This window comes from Egretta garzetta, unplaced genomic scaffold (genome assembly GCF_000687185.1).
Source record: "Egretta garzetta isolate BGI_Z169 unplaced genomic scaffold, ASM68718v1 scaffold322, whole genome shotgun sequence".
Classification (NCBI taxonomy): Eukaryota; Metazoa; Chordata; class Aves; order Pelecaniformes; family Ardeidae; genus Egretta; species Egretta garzetta.
In genome coordinates, this window is record NW_009259044.1 from 1,017,961 (window position 1) to 1,040,686 (window position 22,726).

At 36.3% G+C, this 22,726-nt stretch overlaps 1 protein-coding gene across 4 annotated transcripts in view; it reads right to left on the reverse strand.

Moving 5' to 3' along the window:
* The window catches only part of MEF2A (myocyte enhancer factor 2A), a 54,429-nt gene that overhangs the window by 22,445 nt on the left and 9,258 nt on the right, over positions 1–22,726 (reverse strand). For 2 of the 4 annotated variants that reach the window (XM_009635053.2, XM_035890623.1), the window contains exons 3-5: positions 4,387–4,524; positions 990–1,209; positions 719–778 (exon numbers count right to left, since the gene is read on the reverse strand). In XM_009635053.2, the coding sequence (XP_009633348.1) occupies positions 719–778; positions 990–1,209; positions 4,387–4,524 (418 nt within the window). Of the gene's footprint in view, positions 1–718; positions 779–989; positions 1,210–4,386; positions 4,525–4,589; positions 4,722–22,726 lie in introns of all 4 variants that reach the window. The other 2 variants (XM_035890624.1, XM_009635054.2) reach the window with 2 other exon arrangements.

The window sequence follows — 22,726 nt, forward strand, 5'->3', positions numbered from 1 at the left end:
TTTGTCTTTCTGTGGAGAGATAAATTTCAATGGCTGCCTGCCCTCTACCAGAGTACTAAATTTAGTTTAAGGGAGACAAAATATTATTAAATGAAAAAGTACTATCATATCTTTTTACCAAAGACCAAAAAATACCGTGACTTTGATTTTTGGCAAGATCTCTAACTTGGTTTTGAAAGAAATTCTGATCATCTTCCAAAATTAAGAATAGAACTGAGCTATCAGCTTCCAAGATTTATTGCCTTCTTTGTATAACTGCTAGAAAATAATTAGCAAGATACATATGGCAATACAAACAATACAGTCTGTATTTTCTTCATTTTGATTGGCACTCAACCAGTATCAAACATCCAGGTCTCGTGAATACCAAAGTTGAGAATACAGCTGAGTTGTCTTTAGTGTAATAGTTCAGTACGCGCTTTTTAGAGTGCTGTAATTACACCTGTAGAGAAACACAACAGCAAAAGCAGCATGCTACTACTGAAAATCATGAAAATAAAAAATCCAAATATTACTAAAGTGGAAAGGGCATGGCAGTAAAGTTAAACGTCTGGTAAGAATTTTAAGACTTGACAATCAGAAGGCAACTAAGAAAATTACGCCCTTTGTTCTTCCACACCACTTTTTCCAAGGTGTCAAAATAAAAAAATGCTTTTGCGTAACTGTAGAACTAAAGCTACAGTACTATTTTTCAATAAAGACCTGATCCCACACTTACCAACTGGACTGGTACCAGCTCCATTTGGCACTGTGAGGTCAGTTGTCCCCAGCATTCCACCTAATAAAAATAAGCCAGAGCATTAAACTAACTTACTCTCATTACAGTATATACATTTTGTACTTCAAAACTTAAGCTGTTAAAAAAACCAAAATGCACCAACACCATTAAGAACTTGTTACTTTTTTTGTTTGTGGGTCTTTTCTTTTTAAATAAAAAAAAAAATAAAAAGAGGGTATAAAAGGAAAGCACAACAGCACTGAAACCTTACCTGCGTTGCCAGTACTCGGTGGTCTCTGAGGGGCCCCAGGTGATACGTTCCGATGCAGGGTGGTCTGCGGTGGGGAGAGCATGGTCGTGTCCGTTAATGATGAACTGGCTGCCAGTGATGGGGATACAAGGGAACTCCCTGGGTTACTGTAGGTTAAAGTGTTGGGATTGGACACTGGAACTGTAACCGACATCGAGAAGTTCTGAGCAGGCAAGCCAGGCTGGAGGAAAAATGACAAGGAATACACAGAAGACAACAACATTAGCATTAACTATGTTTGCAGAAATAGCACATTATAAAAATACACAGTAAAGTTTGCCAAGAATTACTCAGGTTTTAAAAAAGTTAATTATGTTAGTTTTGAAACTCTTATTAAGCATACAGTTTTAAAACATCCATTTATTGTAGCGTATGGCATTAAACTCTTATACATCACATAAATACAGTTCCAAAAGAATTACTCATAAACTGCTAAAATATTGAAAGTTCAAATACAAAAAAAATGAAGATATTCGTACGAATTCGCAAGCTCAGAAATACAACAAATTTATCAGTTAACTCGGATTATTACAAAGCAATGACAAGCTAAACATGTCTACAAACCAATGAACTATAGCACCTTCAAAATGTAAGCATAAACATGCACATTATAAAATAATGTCAGTTGTTACACAAAAAAGAAAAAGTTAGTAATAACATCTTCTATCAATAACCTTGCCAAAATATTGCTACTGATCTCTAAAACTTTTTAGTCTGCTAAAAAGAAAAAAGTAAACAGATCATTAGAAATTCACCAAGTTCAGTAATTTGAATTTAAACATTTCCATTGTCATTATTTTTAGCTGTGTTCCACAAAACTCCGCTTGAATAACCACCCCATCTTGCTTTTTTGCAAATCTCTTTTTTAAATTCTCATTTTTACAGCATTATTTAAAAGGCAACTATTTTTCTGAAGTATATATGTTTGTTATTCAACAACTATTTGAATGAAAAGCTTAGATGCCTGCCCATCTATGGTACTCATTTAGTTATGACTAACTACTTCGGCCTTTGTCTCATTCCTATCCTTTGACAGTGATGAGTTTCTGAAACAAAAGGGAGCATTTTCTTCCACAACTCCCATAATTACTGGAAACAAAACCATGACAGGTACAATTCAAGGGTAAAAATTCGATAATATTTATTGACAGAATAGAGAAATAATAGTTTTGATTTAGAGGTCAAATGCAGGTGACAAACATTCATGACCTAGCAAGTATACTTTAAAAGATGCACTTTTGTCATGTGCAGCTTAAAATTTACTTAGAATGATACTTCTGTATGACAATTTTGAAAGCATTAGAAATACAACAATAACTATACTAATTAAAAAAGCATAATACATTCTCTACAAGAAACAGAATCTCTTACTAGTGAAAGCCAGTGACGGTGTCCCTACTGAAGCATTCCTAAGAATAATTACCAATTTTTGGCAGAGACAGAAGAAAAAAAGTAATGAAGCATAGCGACGTAACGCTAGCAAATCATTTACAGTATCTAACTAATGACAAGCTGTACCGGTATTTGTTTTCACAGGAAACTAGAAACTACTTCAAGAAACTATTTAATATCTACCAAAAAAAGGTTGTTTTTAAACAGCGTGCTGTCAAGTAACTCAAACTAAACTTGAAATACCTGAAATATGCTTAAAACCATGCTAGAAGCAGTTGGAACATATATTTTCTGTAGGTTTCTCAATAGAGGATTAATAAATGACAGCTTCCCCCCACACCTTACAATAAAGGCTGTCTCTGCCCATCTTGGTTATGACCGAATTCTTCACGCTTTGCCTCATTCCTATCCTCTGACAGTAATGAGTGCAATAGAACAGAAGAAACTACGTTCTTATACAGACCCATAAGCACTGGAAATAGAACCAGAACAGGTCCAATCTAAGCTATAAATACAGAACTATAAAGCTAAGAAGTAAAGTTGCCTTTTTTATTTACACTGATGTCCACACAGCCCATTTAGGCTGTTCATGAAGACCACAGAAAATTAAGGGAGAGCAATTTAGCTGTATTATACTGAGAGATGAGGTCTGAAGAAGATGCCTCAATACAGAAATGTTGGATATCAAAAGCTTCAAAACAAAGCAGGAACAAAAGATATCGGCTTCATTCAAGTATAAAGAACTTGCTGAAAGAAGTGATGCTGGGTGTCATGACAGTCAGCTTGCTGTTAAGTCCTCAGAGATGGCCTCATTGCTCTGAACAATGAAATAATTTCTAGTATCAGCAAGTCATTTGGGGACACACTACTCAATTACCCCAGGGCCTGTGCCGATTAACCTAGCCAGTCCATTTACTTTAATTGCGACAAGATTTGCAATGTTAAAAAATTCAAAGGCTGTGGCAGAGCCTTGTATTCGTTTTCTTAGAAAATACTTCCCCTGTAATACTCAGCACTAATTGGTTTTTGTAGATGAAAATTAAATGTCATTGCGTACACCTCCATGAAAAACATGTGAAATTTACACTACTGTTATCCCCAAACTTCCTGACTTCTGGAGTCCAGTAATTCTCTGCCAAAAATCCTTTCTCCGCTAAATCATCTTTTTGCCTTAGAGCCCAAAAATTCAAGTGGATATATGAAACTGAGAACAACATGAATAATTTGCACAGTAAATACACGGGGTTCAGGCAATGACAATTTCATTTTTGAATGATGTAACACTAAAATGAAAAGTGATCCTTGATCACACTATGGGATAGATCATATCGTTCTAAAGCAATTAAGTGACTTATGGCTGCGAACAGGTTAGGCACTTGCGACAAAATTTTCAGAGATCTTCCAGTGTCCAAGGAAGTATCTGTTAGAATTTCAGGAGGAGTAAGACACCAATCTTTTGAGGGTCCCATTGTGCACCAGTCTTTATCTTTAAACATCTAAATACCTTTCTACATCCAGTCTTCAGCAAAATAAATTCCACTGATTTGATGACAAAATTAATCCAATTCTATTTGCCTGCTGGTAATATATTGTAAAATCTTGATCAACAGATATATAAAGAGCTACAAGATGTAAATAAGCTATCCTACATCCCATGACAAAAATCTTTCCAAAAATATTTTAGCTAGGATTAAGCAATACAGCTAGGCTTGTGAATCGTAAAAATGCTACTTCATGTTCACAAGGTATGAAATAACTGTGAGTGCAAAAGAGAAGATATAGATAAATTTTCTTATTCTTTCAAGTAAAATTTATTTTAACAAGTTCAAGTATCAGCATCTCATTTTTCCTCAAAAACATATATTCCATTCCGAAACTGTTACATCCTCTTGTCTTTGCAGTGGTAAGCAAACACTGAAAATTCTCATGCACGTAATAGAAGCACAAACCATACTTTAGTACTCACTGCGATTTTATGATTCCGCATCATATTATCAAACTCTTCATTAATTTTTTTATATTTTTCTTCTGTATGTGGCGTGAGCACATATGAAGTGTCAGGGTCCGGGCTGTCGCACCCTCTGTGTTCCTTCTTGTTCAGAGCCTAAATAATGAAGTTAATAAAAAGGATCAACAAATAAAAAGTAGAGATAAAATAAAAGTACTTACAGGGCCTCGCTTGAAAATAAAATCACTATCTTCATTTAGTTTGCTGAATCTGTCCTCCGATAGTGGACTGTGCTCAAAGTAATCGTCAGCATCAGGGCTCTCACAACCATTAAGGCCTTTCTTTCTTAAGGTCTGAAATACAATTGGAAAATTCACATACAAATCATACTAACTTGCCAAGAAGTTTTGTATACTACTGAATCATTAGAGCCACTGAAACTACATGAAACTTTCACAGACAAAACTCACTGTTCAACAGACAAGCTTAGTCTTTCAAAATAGTGGCATAGTACACAAACAGAAAAGGTTCATTCAGAGGCACAGACTCTCCCAGGTGCCATCTCGTGGGTAACTTCAACCTACACCCACTTCATCTCTCCAGCGTTCCACGCGAACCTGTTTTTAGACACTGGCTGATGGAGTAAAGTTGCCTGGCATACGCGGAACATTCAAACCTACAGCAAAGGAGTTAAGTGTCATCACTGGTAATTAAAAGCCAGTTTACTGCATCTTTAATAAATTGGTTTTAGCATCCCAATTTTAATATTCACATTTTAAACTCTGAGAAACACAGTGGCTAAAATTTTCGATCAAATTCAACAACTGCAGTACATTAATATATGTAACAATTGGTCTCAGTAGTTTATAAAGGCAGGATTTTCCTGCACTTCCGTCATCCTGCATGAGAACAAGAACTGCAAAAAACTGAAAGAAATTACATAATCCCTCTCTAAAATGACACAGTTTGCTAAATGTAAGGGTTTTTTCAGACTCCTTTAGACTAACTTGATGCAACGGCTTTATTGGGCTACTTCCTATTTTCTAATGGAGAACTCACATCAACATCCCCCGGAAAAAAAAAAAAAAAAAAAAAAAAAAAAAAAAAAAAAAAAAAAAAAAAAAAAAAAAAACCAAACAAAACCAAAAAACCCAACAACCCAATTTGTCTACAATCTAGGCATTACAAATCAGCCACTGGAAGGAAGGATGTGAAACTACAAGCCTCGTGACCATATTTTAAAAGATACTGTATTCCTTCTTGTTTTTCTTTTTCACCCTATTACACAATCAGAAATCTTCTTTGCAAGTTCTCATTTATAACAAACCAAGATTTAAAATGCTACCTATGGAAAAAATCTTTAATGTTTTTAAAAAGTTTCAAAAGGAAAGCAATATAAATTTTTAAACAGGTACACATTAGCAGTACGTAAGACAGCAGTAGGATTGTACAGGCATGAGGGGAGTTGTCTTCTTTCTGTAACAAGTTATTTATGTTCTTTGAATTTTACACTAAAACCCCTAAAGATTGAAATCTGCACGCTGACATTCTCAGCATGGTAAAGAAGTTGCATTTGCTTTCCTATAGAAGCTGTATGTTTCCATAACACACTGAATTTCTGATTAAAAAAAACAAACTGTGTTTTAGACTATAGTATTCATCAGCATTTCTTCTTAAAGTGCTATCTACTAATTTTTAGTACAATAAAAAGTACACAAGACTTCCTCACTATTCATATACGTGCAAAATATTGACTGTTTCTACTTCAGTTTTAAATCAGTACTTGAAAATTCAATTACGCCGTCTGAAATTCTTTAATATCACAGGTCACCATAAGCTATAATTCCTTCTCAAGTTTCTTGGCTTGCTCCGCGTATCCCACACAGTATCTGGAACTCCCACAAAAATGTAATCACTAAATCAGCATATGGGGAAAACAGGTGTAGCTTCCTCCAACACCTGTCACGGCACTGATCCTGCTCCCCTAACCAATCAGCTGGACACGTATAGGGACTTGGCCATACAAGGGCCGGCTGTTCGGCCTCTCAAGGTCGGAGCCTGTTATCCCTCTCCCAGCCCTTCCTAACAAGTCAGCCTGCCAGTCTTCTACACTTCGATATCAGTAGGGAAAATGTTAACACTGTATAATCTGGATTACACTTAACCCCTGCAACCCACAGAATTCTGTAAATAGAAGCCAAATGTGTCTTTACATGGTGCTCAGCGTCAACATGCTTACGCGGTGCCCAAGAAACTACCAGAAGCTGTATTTAGATACTATAAAGCAAGAAACACACATACCATCTAGTTCACGTCCTTTGAGAAAAATATTAGAGCAATTTTAAGTATTGCAACACAGGAGTTTCATTCGTGCTCCTTTCAATATTCTAAAACAATCAAGTAAAAGCTTTTAAGCATAACGCTGCCAATTCATCCTCCCGGATCTGTCTGAAAATTATACTCAAAGTTCTAATATAAAGGAAGAGATTTAGTTACATATAAAAATGCATCCTTCCTCTTGGCAACCGGTTATTTTTACTTTTGATAACAATGGGGTTAACTCTGCTTTGACTCATGAGGAAGGAAAATGCCTCAGTATCTCCTGTTTAAGATTCTGGAAACCTTCACTCCAGATGGGGTTCCTGTCATTGTGGAAGGATTTAAGCCACAGTTCACTGCTACAGATAATAAGTCTGGGTCCAATATCCAAAGCTCTGTCTCCTTATCGCTAAAACACGAACTGCCACTTTGAGGACCTAACCATAAAAAGACTGCCAACTTTATCATTGCCCAGTAACATAATAGTAAAACATTTCTGCTCCGTGGCTCATGCTAACAAGTGGAATGCTGTAATCTGTTCACACGGCCAGGCGAAGCCTACGCAAGACAGCCCGGCCTCAGCTTTCTCACAGGCTACAGAGCAAGGCACGATAACAGGCCCTCGCTCAAGGGAAAACAAGGAAGGCTGTGACTACTGGGAATCACTCTGTGGGGACGCAGGAAAGCCAAACTCCATAAACAAGTACTGGCTCCACCCTTGGGATTCTCTAGAGCTAAAATTTGTTATTTCTCAGATTAATGTAAATAACTCGCCCTCCCTGAGCTATTTCCAAGATATTATCGTGGAGACCGAAATATTAACAACTCTGAAGATAACAGGGGTAGGGGGGAGAAAAAAAAATACCAATCAGTGAGACTAAATAATATTTTGCAACATGAAGAGAGTTTTATTTCTCTGCTGAGATACACAAGTTATTTAGAATAAAACCAGAGTTTTTGCAGTTGAGGCTAATAAATATAGAACATTAATGTTCCCCTTCATAGTAAGAAAATTTAATTTCAAGTTTTGCTACTGGACACTCACTGCAATTACCTTCTGGTGTTAAGTCTTATTTTCCAGATCATCTAAGGGAATGTGTAGCCTTTTGAGTTAATCTGTATTACTTTCCACTTCCTCTAAGACTTAGCCAAAATTACTGGAAATTGTTCCAACATGTTTGCCAGCGCACTGTATTGTGCCTTCAGTAACTGAGGTTGTGCAGCTTTGATATTAGACTGGATTAACTAACTGATAAGAGCAAAGTACTGATTCTTGTCAGAAAATAAGGCAAAGTATTTATACGGAAAAAAGGCAGATATGAAATCTTTTTTTAAAATAATCAAGCAAACACAACAATATAGTTGTGTGACATCCAAAGTTACTATACAAGCGTTCGAGGCGCTGTGGTCATCTTGATACTGCAAAATGACCCCAAAGTTTTAAACTGCTTTTCTTCCACTGTGTAAAACTGAAATATGCAAATACTATAACCATTAGTTTACTATTCATTTATTTCTTTTTTTTTTTTTTTTTTGAATGACAGGGTTTAGGAACCATTCTATGAGAACAGCTGGACTAGCTATGACAGGTTTAAATATTACATTCAAGCACATGGTACAAGAGCCCCAATATTTTCCTGAACACACACACACACGCAAAGTAATTTTTAATTGCACTGCATCTTGCTAATTTAAGAAAATAATCATGCCTTGGCGAGAAGCGTCTAAAGAACAGAAGAAGGGCTTCTTGCAAAACAACGACAAAAAAAAAAATTAGCTTCTCTCTATAACTCAACATAAAATTTATGGAAACTGATAACAGAGATACCAAAGAGTACAAAAATACAATCAAGTTATTTATTGTATGATCCGCGAAGAACAAAGATGATTCAACCATCACACAGTGTAATTATCTTCGCTTAAGCTTCCTTCCACAAAATCCAACAGAGAAACATGAAATGCAGGAGCTTTAAGCCCGCTGAGCCTCCACAGCGTGATATCAAGTCACCACCTTCTCCAAGGCCTGTTCCAGCCCAGCTGCATGCAGCTTCTCTCACACAAACCTACACAGGCTCAATATACTGCGCATCAGCAGTTCTGGAAACCAGAAACTCTGAACTAATAAACACAGATTACTGCTACCAGCGATGAAGTTAAGTGACAACCCCCAACTGTCCTCCTCCCCATGAAAGATCCTGTTTTTTTTTTCTATCCAGCTCTGAAAGGACATGTTGCTAATGGTTAAAAGAGCACAATCAGCATGTTTTGCGCTCTGATTCAGTAAGTGGTTAAAAAGCCAAGACTTACGATATTAGTGATCTGGGCTCCTTACCAGCTCTGGCAAAACTGTAGAGAACTTGATTATGTTCATTGTCACCTCAGGAAATAATATTTTTCTGCCTTAAAGCAAAAAAGTAGGATGACCTCATCTGTAAAAAGCGTTACGAAGTGCAAAAAGTGTCAGTTCATTCAAAACATTTTCAGTGTTGGGTTTCTTGTAATATTACACAAAAAGGAAATGGTTGTTGCTATCAATGCTACTATGTATCATGTTAACAGCTCTATTTTTGCACTTACTATTGGAGCTGGCCAAACAGGATTTTTGTTGATGTTTCATCACAAATCATAAGGAAAAACATTTCCAAAATTTGAGTAAGATTGAAGTGAGAAGTGATTTCCTTTGGAAAAAGCAAGCCTTTCACTTAAAACCTGTGGCTAGTTCTCTTTCTGCTGTTGCAGTCAGAGCACAGAAAAGCTGTGAAGCAGCACAAATTTGGAGTAAATACTTTTTAAAAAAATTTTTTATTTAAAAAAGCATAAGTATTCCTCAGGCCCAAAGTAAGAGAAAGGCTCTGCTAGTACTGCCAAATATTACTGCTGCTCTGGTAGGCACATACACCATGTTATCAAAAAGATAACCAATTAAACAGTTTCCTGGTGCTCTAGAGAGTTGCCATGCAATAGTGGAAAGGACACTGCTGCCACTTGCATCAAATTCCAAGGGCTCCTCACCCAGAAATGCAGTCGCCAAGCGCGCATGCAGCTCTGTGCAGGAAGGACGAGACCGAGCATCACTCTGTCATCTGAGATGGGAATAACGATAAGATCACTGAGGCAAAAGATTGTGAAGTTGAGTCACACCAACAAAATGCAAAAGCCAGTACCATTAGCCCAGGTTACAATGGTGTCTTTCCTATCAATGTTCAGGAACACAGAAAAATTATTCTAAAATAGAGATCCAAGGATAACCGAGAGCTATTTAGCCATACTGTAGCCTTCGGGATCAGTCTCACATTCCATCTCTGCAGATGATCATAGAGATCCATGCTTTAAGGTTATTTCCCCATGCTCTAAGGGAACTGCTGAAATCTCCGTGGGAACAGTTTGACGAGCTGACTGACAGGAACGACTTACTGCCAAGGAAGTGCAGGATCCTAGAGACCACTCTTACGCCAACTCTGATGTTTGCTCGAGCCTGCAGTAAGTAATTTTTTCTTCACTAAAATGACGAAAATTTTCCTTGGCCGTTCTTTATTTAACTTATTCTTGCTGGTTTTGTTTTTAATAGTAGCAGGAATAAGGTGGTTTTCCAATGTATGGGCTGAGCACCACAGATACAAAGTAGGCAGAAGAAACGGCCTGTCCTTTCTGGCAGCAGCAAGCCATTGCCTCAGCCACCACTGATAATCACATCCTACTTAAGAAGCCGCACCTTTTTTCTGAGATATTCACAAAATGAAGGACAAACACAGTAGTCACAGCGCCAGGCTCCCCCCCATTCTTATTACGTGAACCACCAGTGAGAGAAAACAGGGCATATTCCTTTAATGCAGCTCATCTCCCTTCCCACAGTGGAGAGAGACTTCAGCTGGCAAGAACTACGTGTATCACTACAGACTTTACATATAGCAGAAAGTCATGCTGAAAGTATGACAATTGCTTTATTATTTGCTTCCCGTTACATACTATTGCCAAGAAGTTAAGCCTAAACCAAGCTGGATTTTTCTTCTTTTATAACACAAAATATTTCACTTTCATCACCCTGAACAATACTACAATGTATGATTCTGTACATACAGTCATTTCTTCCCTATTATATATAAAACATATTCAAGTATCTGAGGAGTATTCTTAGTCACTGAAAGCTACCAATAGTTTTTAAACTTCCTGCAGGTTGGTTTGGCTTTAGAAGTATCACCATTTCTGTTTCTTTTTTCTAAAGCAACAACATGGTTCTGCAAGGTCAGAACTTGACCCCGCACTGTTGGGTACACAAATTTTACCACTGTCTAAAATACAAACAGGAGTGAATCTTAAGTGTAGTGTATATATCAAAAGTGAACAGCCAGAGAAAAACCATATAATTCAACCCAGTAATGGTGTTTTGTGTTTGAAGCTCATCAACATTATTTCTGTAGGCTTTCATTTCTTTTTTCATAGTTAGATGTGCTGGATTATTTTACGTAATGTTTACAAGTTTTGTAAATTCTCCTCAGGCTCTACTAATATTCTCAACTTCAACCACTGAAGCATCTGCAAATTTCATTATGAAGCTGTTTTCCTTTCCTTTGGGTTAGGAGGCTACTTAAGTGTAGCCCTGATAGTATTCCTTTCAGTACGCTGACACATTTTCAATTACATTTTGCTATACTATCAGTTAGCATTTCAGATTCTAATTATAGCCACAAATATATACGTCCCAGAACAGCACAGTAAAGCACAGTGGTGCCCAGCTTTCAAAACTTCAGTGAAATGCACAGAGGTCAAATTAGATTATGACAGACATTTCCACAAGCTAAGCAACTTGGAGAGCTTAACTTCTTAAATAACAAGGCCTCACACCAACCTTTCTGGTAGGCTCCTCAACCAAAATAATGTATACTAAGTAAAATCTGAAAAATGGATGTACACTACTTGTAGTTTGCTTAAATAATATTTTCCATACCTGTGCTCAATTAGTAGTGATATTTCAAAAGTAAATAATATTATGCAAAAATATCTAGACATCAAAAATTCTGAGTGTATTACTTTAACAAAGTTTAAAATTATTATATTTCTTGGCGGTATTAGAGTATGTTAGGAAAAAAAATGAGATTTAGGATTAATTACTTATTCCAGGGTTTTGCAAACAGAAAATATAATGCTGCCTAGCAATAGGCCGTAAAATATAAGGAAGATCCCTTTAATCAGTACTCTGCTATGTTCAGTTTTAGGCAAAGGTATTCATCATTTACAGATGAAAAATGTTCATGATTTGAAATTTTATCAGTGTCCCTGTTATATACCACTCTAAGAAAAGACACGGTCTTGTTTCAAATGTTGGAGCACTTCCAGTATCTGGCAAATTTTAACATGTATCCCTGGCTTGCCAAACATGAAAGCTAGCTGTCAAATTCCTCCAAGATATGATAAAGATGGCACTCAGGATTCAAACTCTCATTTATATAAAATAACACATACAAAAGGGTTTTAGACATGATATGGTATGAAGCTTAAATTCTAGCTTGAAGCATCTTTGCTGTGAAATATTATTTTAAATAGATAAGCCACAAGCAATTACTAAAGAATAACAATTTTATGGGCTATAAAATCCACTCTTCACCCCCGGAATATTACACAAGGCACTCGACTAGAAGGTACGGGAAGGCAAGCTGCTTACTTGTATTTGTGACTTTAGAGAAACACTATCTGTAAACTGTGGGCTTTATAATGCAGTTGCTGACCTACAAACAAGCTGGATTGCTCATTCCTAAATGAGCTTCTTGAGACTTAAAATTATTAGTAAACCATTAGCACCGATAATACTGCTTTCACAGTGAAAGCTACGACAAGCTCTAAAAGTCTGATATTTGAAGCACTTGTCTTTGTTTCACTTTCTATATAACTTACTAGATGATAAAATTTTAAATCACTGAGCATGTTTTCATTTTACTTATTTTATAAAAAGTACCATCAACTAGATTTTTCCATTAAAGAGCACAGCCAAAATTGCCAGTCTAGGTTGATCTTATTCAATCTTTTTATTAAAAACAAAAAGACAAAGTAGATCAATGTCCATCTTCCAGAAGCAGAAACTATGCCTTAGCATTAAATTAAATACATTTTATAGTCCTTTCAGGGAATGCAGTCTGCAACAAAGAAAATTAATGGTAAAATCAAGCAAAACACAGTTCTGTGTCAGAGATACTTTATGGTACATAAATGCTTTTTTCAATCCTTACTCAAGTGACAACATATATATACCTTCATATACTTGCAATGGTTAAAATACAAATCAGCAACAGCAGTAGCCAACTGAATGCCTCCTTTCAGCAACACTATATTGCAGATAAGCCATATGGAACATGAAAAGTTTCCAAGTGTAGCAACCCATCTGCATAATATCCTTCATAATCTTTTAGAAGTTCTTTAGTAAAAATATTATCTCCTACTCATAGTTGCCAAGAAAAATTTTCTAAACTCTGATTACAACTCAATGATATAAAAAGAATGGGTTTCTTTTGGTCTACCTGCCTATGCAGTATTGCTATTTCAAACATTTCTTGTCCTGAATTTCTCCTTACAGCTTGAAAATTGGAAAGGATAACAGAAACTGTTTCAAAGTCTTAGTACTCAAGATAACTTAGTATTATCAAAACAGTAACTGCAACACAAATAGCAACTATTCCCAAAGAAAACGTTTAGTGGATTCTAAGGATTTATACAACTGTTAAAATGCCATTCAGATGTAAGATTATGGGAACTGGCTACACTAATGTCTACCAGAACAAGCTTCTATTACCTTTAATATTGGTATGGAACTGCTATTTTGTTTCACCTAAAAAGGTGTCCAACTGTATAGACAAGTAGCTAAAGTATGTGCAGGCACATATGCGTACACTAAATAGGTGGGGTGGTATGTGCATGCACACACACATACAAGCATTATCCCAGTTCATAACATCTCTGCAGAATATTTACCAATAAAAAAAAAAAAAACAACCCAGCCCTAAATAAGAAAGTTGAATAAGATAACCGAAAGGAGATACTTGAAAACACTGAGATAAGTATGTACAACAGGCAGCAGCGAGCCTCTCCAGAAATAAAGTAGGGTACAAGCAGATACATCACTTTTTACTGAATTAAAATAATTAGAATGTAGGACCTTCAAGACACAAAGCTGTAGTAAGTATGTCACAACTCATGTTTTGAATACTGAAGTTCTCAGTTATGTGTTAAAGGAACATAGCATAACCTTCGCTTAAAGTGAATTATTCAAAAACCAAAACAACTCTTCGAAGACTGTCCCTACCTAACCTGAAAAGGGTGTGGGAAATCAAAAGTGGGGGGAAATCAAAGGTGGGACCTAGAGAGGAAAGACTGTACAGGAATGAGGGACAGCGAAGCATGAGCAAGCTTTACCATGTCAACATCGGATAAAGACTGGCTCTGGCATGCTTGATTTTTTTTTTTTTTCCTTTTTAACAAGTCACTGTACTCTGCAAATACTGAATTGTAAGTTAATGAAAAAAAAAAAAAGCAAGGCTTTAAATGGCATCAGTTTGTTACAGTTACAAGATCTTTCAGCGGGACAATGTGCAAGAGCTTTGATCTTCACAGTATTCCCAATGATTTTTGGAGGTTTTAATTAAAAATATATTATTCACTTCCTGTTGAAAGTAACTGGTAGATAATTCCAGTGAAATATCCTTTAAATGTTAAGATTCACACTACTGCCAATTTAACTAGCTTAACTAGCATTCCATAGTCTATACTATAAATTACAGACATGTAAGCTCCCACATGAAATATTACATCTGTATGTGTATTGACTTATAAGTATTATGAAGAACAAGAATGATATGATATAATAAAGGCTGTTAGAAGATTCATAGGCCTGTACCACAAGAACTACCACCGTAAATACTTTCTTTATTCAGGTGATAAAACAGTTACAATGCAAAATATACCAGGTGAAAGGAACAGTAAGAAGTCCTTTTGTTCAGATGAGCATTGAGAATGTTACAGGCTAAATGGGCCACACTACTTGCAGTAAAACACTGGCAATGAACAAACCACAATCTCCATCACATGATCAGAAGCATCTCATCACACCCACATGACAGTTACATGACTGGGAGGTTTTATGATAGTATGAAGATCTAGACCATTTTTTCTTGGAGGCTGGAGGCTAGAGACTCCCCCAGCCCTCTTCTGCAGAAGCACCACCAGTTTAAGGCCCAAACACTAAGGTTATTCAAGGGCAAAGTATTAGAAGCTTCTCAACAGAAACACAGCACATAAACATGCTGATGTCCAAAAGGCAACTAGGAGTGAAGCATCCAATGATGATGCTCTCCCTCCTTTTTGACAGTTTATGTTAAAACACTGGTTGATAAACAGCAATGATCAAGAAGCTAGCACTTCTGCTGTCCCTTCTGCAAAGTGGTTAATCCCTGGCAGATTGGCAGGGCTGACAGCTGAAGACACTACCAAACCCATGAGCTTGAAAGTCAAAGGCTGGGGTTACATTAACTCTCCACTGAAATCAAGAGTATCATCAGAAAGAACAGTTATTTATCTTACTGTAGATCCAGGAGATGCATTGTTCTGGGGTCTACTCTTTCCGTGCACAGCTTGTGTAAAGTCACTCACTCTTGATTAACAGATGCCACAGTCCTCACTTTGAAATTGCAAAGTAAAAATACACTCTTCTAACTGTCAATACAGAATTTGAAAAGCACCAAATTCTGCAGCAACACAAGGGCTGCAGAATACATGAGACCAGCACAGCTTGAAGAACTTGTTAATGCAAGCAAATAATTATGTCTTTGTATAACTGCCTGCATGAACTCCAGCATTAACAAGCCCCGAGCTGTTACAGATTTTCTTGGAGTCTATTTTCAATCCTACTTAACACAATGTCTCCAGAACAGCTAAATCCAGAACCGGATCTTTGATAGGTGTTTCCTAAGCAATGAGTGTGAGAATCGGACTTTGTGTGTATGCCCTATAAATTTAAAAAATAAAAATATTCTCCAAACACTGCAGAATCAGTTGCAAAAACATCACTTGCACAGCTGAGAAATAAACACAAGACCTCATAACAGAGGAGAATCACTGTTTTTACACAGCTGACCAGCAGCACCTACTTTTTAGTATACTAAAAACAATCTCCAAAGAAAATGAGAGGTATGTGTGATTCACCAAGAATAAAAGCTATATGCAATATTTTAAGAAATAATGGCTCTCATTAAGTTTTGATTCTTTGGAATGTGCTATCCAAGTCCATATTACGAACAAATATATAAGCATGGAGCCTTAATCACCCTTTGCTTCTAAAGGAAGGCAGCAAGTAAGAGGTATAGGATGTAGGAATCACTCCAAACAACCCTCATGGGCCAAAGAATGCCAGCTACAAAAAGGATCCTCTCAAACCACTCTTAATTACTCCACTTGAAAGTGCATCTTTTTTTAAAAAAAAAGTCTAGAATATTTGACACATTTTAGCTTCTACAGTTCAAAGTCTGTATTTTAATACAGATAAACGAGGAAGGGTGGAATAAATATGGTACTACTACCTGCTCATTTAGAATATAAACCAAAGTCAAGGGTAGTTTTCATAGGAAACACATGAGAAATACACCAGCCATAACCTAAGAAACTGACACAGATTCCACCTAAGGGCAAGTTTTACCTTGTAAGGCCTCATTCAAAAGCACAACCGCCTAAGTAAAAGGAGCAAAAGCAAATGTTTTCTTTATTCAAACCTCACCCTAGTAAGTTACATGGGCACAGTGAAAATAAGTTTTGCTCTTACTGCTTTGGGCTGTTGAATATTTTGATTTATTCCAATTACATCCAGATACTGCACACTGCAAAGGAAAGCACAAAAATCACACAAACTAAAAGTAGTTAAGATTATGTAATTAGAATCCAAAAATATTCATTAGCATTGTTCGCCATTTCTATCTTTAATGGTTAATATGTCTGGAGTACTATGAGACACAAAATTCTTACATCATCCAAACTGAAATATTAACTACTCATGTTGCCACTAGAAACTGAGGGAGGAACCTTTAAATAGTACTACTTTCTGTTTAGATATAATCTGCGCTTTAGGATTACGATACCAGGCTTATACCACTGACTGGCAGGACAGGACACTGAACAGTCATTCCCATAGTCACATCTGTCACATTCAAAACTGTTCTAAGAACTAGAGCACATCTCTGGGAACTTTACTGATTATGAATAGCTTGTAGCTACGCAGGCAGGTAGTGATGGGAACTGAATCAAGCCATGCTTTGAATTGTTTTAAAGGAAATGGTTATCTGTGCATAGAAAAATCCCTACCTAAGTGCCTCAACTAGCGCGACTCCAGCTCTGCTTAGAACTTTCATCATCCAGACTATGATGTTAACAATTCACTTACTATACCTATTAAACTACACCTATTTATTGTTATTTTGGGTTTCATGTCAAATTCAGGAACAAAGTTAACAGAATCTGATGGAGGCAAGAAGGAGAAGAAGGGAGAAAGTTTAATACAGATAGTTACATTTTCTCATCAGATAAGTTTAAGAAGGTGGTAGAAAAGGAAGAGGAGAAGAAACTACCTCTGGTCCATGAACAGGATTTAACACACTGGCCCAGCATCTAGCTCACAGGACAATTAACCATTTCATTTGGACAACAAGGGCAAAACACTGATAGCTTGTAACAAGGAAAGGAAAGATTCAAGAGCTATTTTCTTTTTACTAATGATATTTGGACCTATGATATCATCAATTCCCCTTTAAAGAGAGAGAAACAAAAATAGGGAAAAGAAATTCTCAAAGAGGAAAAACACGCTATTATGACCAACTGAAACTCTTGGTGTGTCTCCTAGATGAAACACAAAGTTATCTCCGTTCTTAAAATACATCCACATCACCTATCAGCAGAGTTTTCAGTAGATAGGAACCGTACAAAGGTCCTCTACTAGTATTTGACATGGATGTAAGATTCTGGTCCTCATAGCAGCACAGCTTCCTGAAGAGCCATTAGGTTCGATTTAACATTCTACTGATGCACAACCAAGTAAGCTGTCATTCATTAAGTGATTAGCTTTTTCTGTTAATTCATTAAAAAAAATAAGGAGAACATCACGGCAAATTTCATTTCACAGCTTTATGATGATCTCACCAGTATAACTGTTGTAGGACAGAGAGCAATCTCAACTGGAACTACGTAAAATTACTAATGGTTATACAACAGCTAAGCACAAGCATTATTAGCAAGACACTTCAGAAGCTATCCATTAAGATGCAGTCTAGACAAGGTTATATACATATATATGTATATATGTGTGTGTGTGTATATATATGCGCTTTAATTAGTGACCAAAGCTGGAATTCATCAAAATTCAGAATACCAGTACAGCATGGCAAGTTTAAAACACCAGCACTGTTTTAAAAGGTACAAGAAATCTCGTGATCTCAACCTAAAACATTAAATTTAATCACTGGTTTATATGTGAGGGAAGTGTAGCTTTAACATTATTTGCAAGCAAGCCAAACCTGTTAAAAAAAAAACCAAAACTCTATCCTACTTCTTGCAATTCTTTATATATTAGAAACAAAGGAATGCAAAATAACAGTAACTAGGAACAAAAACTAGTCCTGTCAGCGTTCTTAAAGTCACCAACAATCTGCATTTAAAAAAAAAAAAAAAAAAAAAAAAAAAAGCATGTCAACATTAGTTACCAGTACACCCAAAGGAATTTCAGCATCGCCAAAGAATTAGAAGAGTATTTTAAAGCAGAACAATACTACCAAATTAATTATAGTAGTGAATAGCTCAAATAAAATTACTTTGGGGATTAATTGTTGAACTTAATCTCTCAAATTAAAAAAAAAAAGTGACAGAGACAGACACCATTATAAAGTGGTAACTGTTCTGCTCAGCACCAAATACACAGGTGTCTCCTATCACTGTATTCAAAATAAATATTTGTTACTTTGACCACATCTTAAACTTCTTAAGGAAGGTGTTTCTCCATGAACCCTGAGGGGGAAACAATACCCCAAAGCATAACCTGTTTACAAGCCAGGTTTATAGTAAACACTTCTACTAGAAAAAAATAGATTCAAGTTACTATACATATATACACGCACACACACGTCTTTTGATAGATGTCAGTTTTTGATGAATCATATTCCAGACCACTTCAGTTTTTATGCATTCTCTCTCATTTTAAGGTAAGCTGAAAGTGAGATTTTAGTCCTTAACCATACATAAATCGTCCTCAATCACCTCCTTAAAATGTCTCAAAGGCATTTGTGAGCCGTCTCAAATTATTTGAAATGTTATATGCAGTATAATTACATTTACATAATCATTTAGCAAATCAAGTCCAATAATGCCTACATTTTCTCAGCATCATGAGCAGATTACAAAGTCATTTCCTTACTTCACTGAAACCATTTTTAAGCTTCTTCCTTCTTCTAAATGTGTACCACTTATTTCCACAGCGTTGTCCATGCCATTTGGAGACCAAAGCAAGCGGTCCAAACAACAAAAACACATGACAATGCTATTTATAGTATTCATACATATTCTTCTATCAGCTTTTTTCTTTCTTCCGCCCCCCCCCCGCTCCTCAAGTCTAGCCCACTTCTGGCAATTCTCCATCTATCAAATATGAAGGAACGCAAAACAACATTAACTAATCAGTATTGCCAACCTTCTGACAGTCTCTAGTGTGTCTAACCTTCAACAGTCATGGTATTGCCCCTCAGCACTATCTCAGTTCTATAAAGCTGTCCTGATATTTCATGTAAATGTGGAGATTTTAGTCACCTACATTAAGCATCAGTTTTCATTTTCAACTGAAGCTGGTTGTTGAGCACACTCTTCCTTTTTAAAAATATGTTGAAAAACTTACCACATAACTTCTCTTATGAAACATTTCAAAGAAATGTATTTTTGAAGCATGCGACCCAATTTTCACCATCTTACTTTTTAGCTTTGAATAGCAAAATATGGAAGCCCAAATTGCTTGCCAAATGCATATCTAGATTGGATACAGCAGGTATCCACCAAGCAAGGAAATGGGATCAATTAACCAAACATCTTTCTCATCTCATTTTGTATGTGTGCAGCTATGTATATTGAGATACAACTCCCAGATCTTCACTTTCACATGAAGTTCACCCAAATGTAAAAAAATGAACTTATGAACCAATTCAAGTGCTACCAAAATACCGTAACATCCCATGGTTAACGAACTACTATACTGTATGACACACCAATAACAGTTCAAAATACATGTTGGTAATCCACAGCCTGGAAAAGAAGCAATGCTGGGGAGGTGGAGAAAATTGGATAAAAAACAAAACCAAAAAGCTTTTGGTTTATAAACATAGTGTTTCAACACCAACTTTTCTGTTTACGCTCCCCACACTGTTACACTTGTCTCTTGGCATATGCTCCATCTGGCTGTGGAGATGCATCTGCTTCTTTATGCTGCAGGCTCTGCATGTGCAGATGAGCTCTACATGCTTACTCAAAGCTATGATCTGACAATCGCATCTCTGATACTATATACATCTATGACTAAAGAACACGTGTTGCTCCTATAACAGCTCTTCATTAAAATGTTGTGAAAAGGCAGAGAAATAAGAGTGCCTGTTTGGTATTTTAATGCAACATGATGCACTGAATACAGCTTCTGTAAGATTAAACTGACTGACTACTGTAAGTAGCATCAGGTATATTTACCTGCTTTCTGTTTCTGTCAAAACCATGACGTGACCACTGTCACACCAAGCCATCACAAACTTACTTCCTATCAGAGTCAGCATTTCCCATGTTAAAAGATTTAACACAAACATCCAAGTCACCTGCTGCAACTTAAACCAAGAAACAATTATGATTATTCCAATAAAGCAGTCTTTTCACAAGAATATGTTTACAGTCATTATATGATATTGTGTAGGAGAGGTTTTTTTATGCTGCTTAGTTATTATTTTTATTACAGATTATTGCATATTTCAAGGGCTGCTGTCAATATTTGGGGTATATCCTAAGCCTTATACAGCATACTATACTATATGGAATACAGCATTAAACTATACAGCACAGAAGAGTTTCGTTAACTGACTGACACCTTTCTGAAATTCTCATGGGCACAGATGCCAACCGGCAAAGTAGGTCACCTTTTAGACAGGCTCCTAAAAATCAAATCACCTCAGTTCGATGAAGTGATAGGGGGAAACATGCACAACCCACCCACGGCCAAGCGTAGGTGAAGCAAACCCTGTTTTGCTCCATCACTCAAGGAACATCAAAGCATGGAAAAGAGATAAAAAGTCAAGCTAAACAGGCAAAAAGAGCCTGTCTTCAGCCCTTGACTCCCAGAAAAAGTGAGGCCGAAAGAGAGGGAACAACTGAACGACTGCTGCTTTCTGAGGCCCTTTTGAGGGACAGAAGGACCCAACATGGAAGTGTTACCTTTTAGAGAATCTGTAATAATCGTAACACCCCTTACACTGAAGAATATGGAGTATGAGTGCAGTTCATTTCCCTTTTTTGCTTTAGATTAAAAAAGGATGAATGCTCAAGGTCTCAAACTGTCTTTTATACATTAAAACATTTTGTTGATCATATAGATACAGAATCGTGATAAAACCCAAAATTCTTCCCATTTTACTCTGCAGAAGTATTCTACTTCTTTCTTCAGAAAAAATAATTACTTGCCAAGAATAACGTGTTACAGAAAAAAGTCCATGAACATTAAAGCATCAAATGCTGTAACACCTACGGCAAGCCCTTCAAATCATAGACAGTACTTCAGTGTAACAATCTTCAACTGTGCCATTACAGCTTTGTGAAACTAAATACATGATCCTAATATATATCCTCAAGAATTCAAAGCATGCACTGAATGAAAATTTCATTTTTTTCAATATCCCTATATGGTCCATCTAACCTGGGCAAGAGCACGAGCTTTCACTCAACTAACTATGGAAAAATAAGACGAATGAAACCTTATTGTACAACAGAACAAAACCTCTCTCATCTGATGTGAAAAGGACCATATTCTCCAAGAGAAAGAATCAAAGAATTTTTTTGAATGATAATTTCTATTTCTGAAATCTTATGAAAAGGTTATTTTGGAATTTTAACAGAAGAATCATTTTTTCCTTTCATGAGGCTTAAAGGAAACATTACACTCACCACCTCTTGAGTAAATGCCTTTTACTAAAAGGTCAGGAGATCAGCAATCACAAGCAAAGTTCCACTGTCCTTGCCAACATCAGCCGTGTTCACCTCCCATATTTCAGATGGATGCAGAAATTAATCTAAAAAACCCATTAGACGAATCGTACCTGATCCTGATAAGCAAGGAAGTTTTTTCACAGACCCATGTATGTTCTGAAGATTTTGAGTGTTCCAAACAATCCTGTTTTCCCTATTCACCTCTTTTTTCCAATGCTGTAAAACAAATTCAAACAGCAAAAAAGTTGAAGATCACAGAGGTTGAGTCCCAGCTCAAAAATGCCACGCAAATTATCCTTTAAAACTGGTCACAGGCCATCTGTTACAAGATCTTCTCCCTTAATATTAAACGTACCAAATGGCAGGGAATGGACTAAGTATACTACTTATAGTTAGAAAACTATGCTTATATTAAAAAAAAATTGTGTAACGTCCAAGTCCAGCTATTCAAAAGTCTGCGATTCTGCCAAGATTGCTGAAAAACCATATTCCTTACACCCGTATCAGTTACTAGTTACTAAGTAGCTACAAAAGGAAAAAAATTAGGACAACAAAAACTCATAGTAAGAAATAGGTAAAGAATCCAACAATCTACTGATAGGTAGACTGTTTAGAAATTAAATGAAAAAAGGAGGACAAGGAAATATTAACAAAAATTAAAAAATAAAAAGAAAAAATGGAACCAACAAAAAAGCATAAAAGGGACAAAAAAGTTAGGAAAAAAATAGGTACAGGACAGCAACAGAGCATTCACATCTACAATAACACATTCAGTGAAAGACATAAGGGCATGTAT